Below are 8701 nucleotides of genomic sequence, written 5' to 3' on the forward strand. Positions count from 1 at the left end.
TAAACATTCTAATGCCAATTGCAATACAGATGATGCACATTCCTTTATTGCAAAAAGTTCTCGCTTCCTCTTATCGATTAGCAAATTGGCATCTACAACTTGAGTTAATGCAGATGGTATGGACTCATTCACCCAATGTTTTAAACTCATTTCTCCAACAAACATTTCATCTGTGGGCTTCTTTCTTGTTAAGGTTTCAATTAGAAGAATACCAAAACTGTACATGTCGCCTTTTATGGAAACCATTCCTTGTGTTCCATATTCTACATGCAAGTCATTAAAGCAATCATCAAAGTATGCAATGATTTTACATGAATTACCATAATGGATAAAAAAAGTCTAAAGTTTAAGCATTACCTGGTGCCATATACCCAATTGTTGCTAGTGTTATGGTTTGTACCATTGAATCCTCTTCACCTAACAGCTTTGCAATGCCAAAATCAGCTAAATGTGCAACCATATCTTCATCTAACAGAACATTGCTGGGTTTTAAATCACAATGGGCCACAGGAATTGTCTGACCATGATGGAGGTATTCTAATGCAGCTGCCACATCAATCATAATGTTCAACCTATGCAACATATCAAGAAAATAGTTATGAGAATACAACCACTTCTCGAGGCTTCCATTGGGCATGAACTCAAGCACCAAGGCTTTAAAGTCAACATTGCAGCAACTACTAATGATTTTGACTAAATTTCGGTGGCGAATGTTGCGCAAGACCTCACACTCAACGTCAAAGCTCTTGAATGATCCTTCTACCTCCAAATTAAAGACTTTTATGGCAATGTTCAATCCATCTGAAAGAGCACCTTGGTATACCGAGCCAAAACTCCCCACACCAAGTAGTTTGCTTTCACAAAAACCATTTGTCGCTTGATAAAGCTCTTGGTATGAAATTCTTCTCCATTTTGCTAAACCAATCGAATTTTCTAGATCATTTTTTTGCTTTGAATGCTTTCTTCGGCTTTGGAAGAAAAAGACTATTAAGGCTAGAATTAATAGCGTTGCGCTAATTGGCAATAGGATACATTCCATAAGCTTAGTAGCTTTCCTTGAATGTTTAGCAGAATTATGTGTGCATGGTGGGAGTTGCAGTTGAGGTGCACCACATAGCGCTTCATTCCCCATAAATGATTGAATCGAGCAATTGGCAAAGGGTCCTTCGTTAGGAATTTCTCCATGCAGTCTATTGAATGAGACATTCAAATACTCAAGGTGCAAGAGTTTTTGCAAGGACTTTGGAATAATTCCAGAGAAATTATTCCTTGATAGATCCAAGAATTGCAATTCTATCAACCCACCAAATAACTCAGGTATAGATCCGTACAATCTGTTACCGGATAAGGAAAGATAAGTTAGGTCTTTAAGATCTCTAATGCTGCTCGGAATTTCACTTGATAATTGATTTTCGGAAAAATCAATAATTGTAACAACCTTCCACTTTCCAAAGTCAATTGGGAGAGCCCCGCCAAGAAAATTGGAAGACAAATTTAGTTGCAAGATATCTATAAGCCTTGTGAAGGTTGAGGGTATTGAGTTTGCAAACTTATTGGAGTCCAAATATAGATGCCTAAGAGAAACGAGATCACCCAAGCATTCTGGTATTGGTCCAGCCAATTTGTTACCTGTGAGATGCAAGAAACCCAAACTCTTCTGACAGCATAACTCAGATGGAATGGATCCTTCTAAGTTATTGTCTTCAAGAAAGAAACCTTGCAACTTTTCTAATCTTCCAATTGTGGTGGGAATAGGTCCAATCAGTTCATTGTTAGCTATGTTCAACCTGATCAAGTTGATTAGTTTGCCAATCTCTACAGGAATATTGCCTCCAATGTTGCAGTCCGAGGCATCGAATGTTTGTAGAGAAATAGAGAGATTTCCTATAGAGATAGGAAGTTCACCATGAATCAATGGATTATTACTAAATGCCAAGACTCTCAAGTCTTTGCAATATGCTAAAGATGTGAGAAAGCTCAATTTTGGGGATGAAGGTGTGCGAGCCAAATTATTAAACTGTAGGTTGAGAAATTGTAGATCTCTTAGATTTCCGAGGTCATCGGGAATATATCCAGAAAATGAATTAGCTGACAAGTCAAGCTCTATTAGCTTAGATGCATTAGAGATGGAGGTAGAGATTGTTCCATTTATCTCATTGGAACCAAGTAGAAGCTGTTCAAGTTTTGGAAGCCAAAGTCCTGTGCTCCATGGAAGACAACCTGAGAGATGGTTTACATCAAGTGCAATGGTCCTCATAGTTGAGCTATTAAAGATTCGAGGAGGGATATGTCCAGAGATATTGTTAGATTCCAAATTCAACCTTTCCAATTTTGGTATGTTGCCTATCTCAAGTGGTATTTTACCTGCCACAAGGAGTCATTTGGATTTGTTCTGGTGATCCAGAAGTAAATAACAAAATTTATCATAAAAGTTGTACGCACATTTGTATTTTTATATTTTATATTATAAATATATATAACAAAGAGTGAAACAAGTAAATTACTTCCAAAAGTGTTAAGTTACTAATCTATTGTGGAATTCAACCTGCATAATGAAATTGTTCCATTAATTATTTTCAAATTTAGCAGAAAATTATATGGTCAATTTGTTTGTCAAACGGAACAATCAAAATTATAAAACAAAGTTTAGAATTTAGATAATACAAGGTAATATAATCTTACAGGCTAATTTATTATTTTTCTTTCAATTTATATAATATAATGAAAACATATTAGAAAAGTTGAAAAAAAAACAGAACATAGATAAGTAGATAGTATATTTCAATTTATATAATATAATGAAAACATATTACTATATTTGCATTTTGAGAAACAATTTGTTATAATTATTGGTTGATGCAATATAATCATAGGCAAATTTGCTAAATTTAAGGGTATTTTCATCTTAGTTTGTCCATTTGTGTGTCCAAGAGAAAAAGGAGGCATGGGACTGTGGAAGAAAGGGAGGGACGACGGATAGGGCGGAGGAATGGGGGAAGGGGGGTTGACAAGTCAGCGAAAGAAAGGCAGGAGCCGAGGAGAGAGAGAGAGGAGGAGTCATACCAGTTTAGACAAGTTTATTTAAATAATGTATGAGTAGTGGAAAACCAGTCTTGACGAACATCAATCTTATACTTTACATCTAAAAGAAGAAGGATAAAATTTAAATAAACTAAAATGTAATCATAGTGAATTTAATAGAAGAAGTAAAAGACTTACGAGATTGCAAAATGTGTCATTATTAAAAGAAAAAACCAATAAAAAAAATGGATTAGAAATATGTTAAAAATGCGTCACAATAATATTTATTTGGATTTGTTAATAACAAAATAACAAAATTAATGATAAAACTTTTACACACATTTCTATTTTTATATTTTATACTATAGATATATATATAACAAAGAGTCAAACAATTAGTATTTGTAAATAATATTATTCAAATATTTACAACAGTTGCAGCTATGTAGAAACTAAACATACATGAGAGAAAATATAACTTATTACCTGTCAATTTATTAGCGGGAATATCAATCTCTATCAGAAGTGTTAGGTTACCAAGCTGTTGTGGAATTTCACCTGCATAATGAAATTGAGCCCTTAATTATTTTCGAATTGAACAACCACTTGTTTGTCAAATGGATCAAAATTATCAAAGAAAGTTTAGAACTTAGATAATACAAAGCAATATAATCTTGCACATTGCAGTTAATTTATTATCTTTCTTTTCAATTTATATAAAAGAAAAAGGATAAAATATACATAAACTTAAAAGTGATCACAATGAATTTAATAGAAGAAGTAATAAAGAATTGAAAGAATTACTAGATTGCAAAAATGTGATTGCGTTAAAAAAACCAACCCAATAACAAAAGAAACTAAAATATTGTAGGCCCAAAAAGAGAAAAAAAGAAAAAGGCTTTTGTTATTGTGAGAAAGAAAGGGTTAGAAATATGTTAAAAATGCATCCCAATATTTATTTTTCTTTTACCTTTGAGGTTGTTCTCTGCAAGATATAGAAATTTGAGCATAGTCAAATTTCCTATTTCTTTCGGTATAATTCCCTCGAAATGATTATAAGATAAGGATAAATCTTTTAACTCTTGACACTTGAATAAACTCATTGGGATTGGACCAGCAAGGTGGTTAAAACTCAAGTCCAGCCCTTGTAATCTAGGTAAACGATCAAACATATCTGATGAGATATCACCAGTGAGGTTATTAAATGTAAAATCAACCACTTCCAAGGAAGACATGTTGAGTCGAATGGAAGGTATGGAACCAATGAGCTGGTTGTTTCTGAGAAAAATCTTTAGCAATGAAGATATGCTGAAGACCGAAGAAGGTATAAAACCTGAAATCTGATTATTATGTAAATATAAAAATCTCAACCTAGAAAGATTTCCGATCTCCAGGGGGATATGTCCTTGCAGATTGTTGTTATACAAGCTCAATAACTCTAGTTTTGACAAAGAGCACAAAGAAGATGGGATAACTCCCACGAAGTTATTACCGCCCAAACTCAAGTTTTGAAGTTTAGAAAAGGAACCAAACCAAGATGGGATTTCTCCGTTGAAATTGTTGTTACTCAATAGTAGAGATTTCAGCCGGCGCAAATTAGCCAACTCGATGGGCAATGAACCATGAAAACTGTTGTTTCCAGTGTCAAGGAAAGCAACGAAAGACAGATTTCCCATGTCTGGTGGTATGGTTCCAGAGAGATTCATGCCAAATAGATCCAAAGCAATGACTCTGTGGTGTCGAGATCCGCAAGTGACACCAACCCAATTGCAAATAGAGGTAGCAGTTGACCAGTTCGTAGCCAGAAGATCATTGTTGACGCGGGTTTTTAGTGCAAGAAGAGCCAACTGGTCTGTGCTGATGTTGGTTGTTGATTTCATAGCGAATGAAACCCCAAAATTAGGCAGCAACACCACCACCATAAGAGCCAGAATGAGCCAAGTGTTTCCCATGAAGTTAAGTAGAAGTGGAACTTGTGAATTATATGTGGGAAAGATGATGTTTCTTTTTCAATATATATAGAAAATGTCAAAACTGTGATTGGACTTATATCTTTTTTTTAAAAAGCAATTTTATTAGCCGCATTAACCATATTGCCATTCCAAGTCTCCTCCAATTAGGAGACTTTCCATGATATCAAGACATGGTTAGGACAAACAAATGTACAATTACAAAAACTACCCCGCTCCTGCCGCTACCAGCTGTAAAAAACATGAAGCTCATCAATCCTATCAAGACCAAAATCCATCGACTCACTACCTCAAAAGCAAAAAGAGAGGCATAATCAGGTTCACTAAGCTAGAAAGTCCCTTTTGCACCCAAAAAAGAACATAACACAGGAGGCCATTCGACAAACCGTGGGAACCACCCCCAACAGATCATGCACACCGTCAAAGGCCAAAAAACAAAAACCATAATTCAACCAGCACGGTCGCGTCAAGCAAATACGGGAGCAGGAAACCCCGTCTCAACAGCTCCAACCCACAGACCAGACAACAAGCACGGGCAGAAACAGAACCTTGTAACCAGGACACCTCAACTTCCAGCCTAAAGAATATCTATTTCTTATTCATTTTCGTTGACATATCTAAAGGCCAAAAAAAGGTATTTTTATTTATAAAATTTATTACAATATAAATTTAATTTTTTTATGCATACGGTACACTATTACATAAGCAAAAGTAACTCTCTTCTTCTTCATAAATCTCATCTTACCCTCAAACCACAATTGAAACTTGGGATTTCAAGTTAAAATTGTATATTTTAATAACCGAGGTATCGGTTCAAATAGCAAGTAGGAAATTCTTTCTTAGCTCTTTAACAGTAATTCTGCCCTGCATTTGTAGGAAAACAACAGAATGAACTCTTTTACTATCTTGTGAGTATAAGAGCTTTCAGTAAGTATTGGCCCCTTGGACTAATAAGCACCAAAGACACCAGTTTATTCGATTAAATGCCCAAAAAAAAAAGGTTATCTTACAAGGCAAAGCCAATCACAAGGTTTTTTTTTTAATTTTTTTTCAATCAGAGTAGGAAATGACAGAATCCTAAGTGAGTGTTTGACCTAGTTTATAGAAGTGATTTTCTACTGCATAAGCTGAAACAATATGTTTGGTTGTCAAAATTTTAGAATTTCGAGTTAATGTGTGAAGTTCATTTGGTGTTTTAGATGAAATTATTAATCAAAATTTTTTTAATAGTTTTGATCAATCGAATCAAAACTGCTTCAAAAATATTCACGTATAGTAACAACTATTTAATGAAATTTTTTATATTTTTACTTTATTCTTGAATAATTCATAAAATTAAGATATTAGGAAACAAATGCTCAAGTGTAAATTTCCTCAAAATTTCTAAAAGAATATACACGTAGATAATAAATAAGTCAAAATGGTACTTATGAAATAAAACATAACATATTTTTATTATTAATGATTATGTCTCTCAAAAGAAAGACACAAAATTGAAAAATTATTCACACTTTGAGGAGCACTAATGGTGTAGCTGATCAGTTGGTTAAAGATGGCTTATAAAGGGAAAACGATTTGTTAAACATCATTTTGTAAGCTTGATGTTTATTTGAGTTATGATTGTGGTTTTTTAATGGTTTACTATAACTGAGTTCCCACATTTATTTTCTCATATAAACAAATATCTATTTTCTCTCATGTCTCACATCTTATTAATTCTTAACTATTTATATTGTATCTCATTAAAAATATATAAAAGTCAAGATGATTAATAAAATGACATATTTTCTTACTTCCCTAATATTATGCACCTAATAAATCTCTATTTTTTATCACTTTCCAATTTCCACAATATTATTAATTCTCAATTATTTCTCCTATTTCCAATCAACGTAATAAATAATTCATAAAATGACATATTTTCTCACTTCCCTAATATTATGTACCTAATAAATCTATATTTTTATCACTTCTCAATTCCCACAATATTATTAATTCTCAATTATTTCTTCTATTTTCAATCAACGTAATATGTATTTAATGATCTCCAACTAATGGTAAAATTGTTTTCTTAATTTCAATGAAATAAAAGACCTCATTTGAATATTTAGACGCTTTAGGCTTTTTAGGTTTTTTTTCTTAATTGAGGAAAGGGGGATTCGAACCTTGCTTTCTAGGCAAGGGATCATGCACCAAGCAATGAGCCAAATACTCAGGTGCATTTTTTAGGCTTTTAAGGTTATTGAGCCACCCCTGGCATTTCTAACAATACTTTGCAACTAATATGTGACAATCTTTCAGATTGCAAAATATGTTTTATGTTGTCCCCATATTATGCTGTGGGTTCTATTTTCAGTATATGCTTGACCACAGACAATGACTTTTTAAGAATTTAGTGGGTAGCTAGCTAAAGAGGATGATTGATGAATGGTGCAAATATGGTTGTTGACTTGGCTTCTATGGTAGAGTATTTTGCTTGGGTATTATTATAAGTGATGGTACAGTTGACTCCATATGTTTTTTATGATAACAAAATATTCTCATTCATTGATGTCTAATTACTTTATTTAAGTGTGTGAACCCTTTATATATTTGTTTTTTGGAAGCAAGTCAAGAAGCTTGCTTAATTACAAGATGAGTTAATCAGTTAAAGAAGCAAAGAAGAAAAGGCTTAGTGAAGACAAAATGTTGTTAACTGATTAACGTGGAGCCTTAACCAATTAAGGCAAAAGCTAGGAACTATACAAAAGCAAGACAATAAAACCTTAATTAGTTACCACAAGGTTTAACTGATTAAGAAGGTGCTAGAAGCTAAAAACAAAGGCATGCTAATCAGTTAAAGAATTGGGATAATCAGTTAGAGCACAAGACTTAGTACCTTCAACGCCAAAATTCAAAGTTGAAAGAAGATTGACTATAGAAGGGAGCCAAAATGAAAAAGTTCAAATTTCGAAGATTTTCTAATTGATTAAAGCTGATTTTAATCTGTTAAGGTTGAAGGAAGTGAAGCCTCAACTAGTTAAGGGAAGAGCTAACCAATTAAAGGAAGACTGTTGTGTAGAGGAAAATGAAAACAGAAAGTTTGTAATCAGTTAGAGTTTCCTCTAATCGATAAACACAATGTACATAACTACAAGACAGTGCAAGGCAGAGAAGCTATAATTTGTTAGAACTGCTTGTAACCAATTAACGAAACACTGTCTGCCTATTTGAAAAGAGCCGCTAGAAGATAAAATAACGGCTATTAACGGCTAAAAATTATCTCTAACAGCCAGAATCAATCTTCTAAGTATTTAAAGGCTCTCTAACAATCAAAAATTATATAGAGAAGCTACCAAGAGTGATTTTGAACTTAAAACATACAAAAACCTTCTTTTAACACTTGTATTCCACTCATATCTTTGTGAAAGTGTTTGTGTTGAAGCTTTTACAACTTAAATCAGTAAGGTGCTCATTTGCACCTCCTTTTATCTTCTATTTCTTGTTTACTTAGATTGTGAGAGATACTCTAAGGGGTAGTCTAAGTTAGGATAAGCTTAAGATTTGTTGTAAAAGGGTTGAAGCTAGGGTTAGAAGCTAATCTTGTAAAAGCTTGTTGGAAGCTATTAATTTCACTGGTTTTTTAATGAAGTTTGGCTGAAAATCTATAATTAGGAATATCAAGGTAGTGGATGTAGGTCAGGTGGACCAAACCACTATAAATATTGTGT

General features: G+C 33.3%; 1 protein-coding gene across 1 annotated transcript; it reads right to left on the reverse strand.

Moving 5' to 3' along the window:
• Positions 495-4957, reverse strand: LOC18594189 (probable LRR receptor-like serine/threonine-protein kinase At3g47570). Its single transcript, XM_018124273.1, has 4 exons — positions 3992-4957; positions 3508-3579; positions 612-2364; positions 495-546 (listed from the first exon to the last, which is right to left on the reverse strand). Exons 1-4 carry the CDS (start codon positions 4941-4943, stop codon positions 495-497), a joined length of 2829 nt encoding a protein of 942 aa, XP_017979762.1. The 5' UTR covers positions 4944-4957.

The sequence above is a fragment of the Theobroma cacao genome, chromosome 7, assembly GCF_000208745.1.
Source record: "Theobroma cacao cultivar B97-61/B2 chromosome 7, Criollo_cocoa_genome_V2, whole genome shotgun sequence".
NCBI classification, from domain to species: Eukaryota; Viridiplantae; Streptophyta; class Magnoliopsida; order Malvales; family Malvaceae; genus Theobroma; species Theobroma cacao.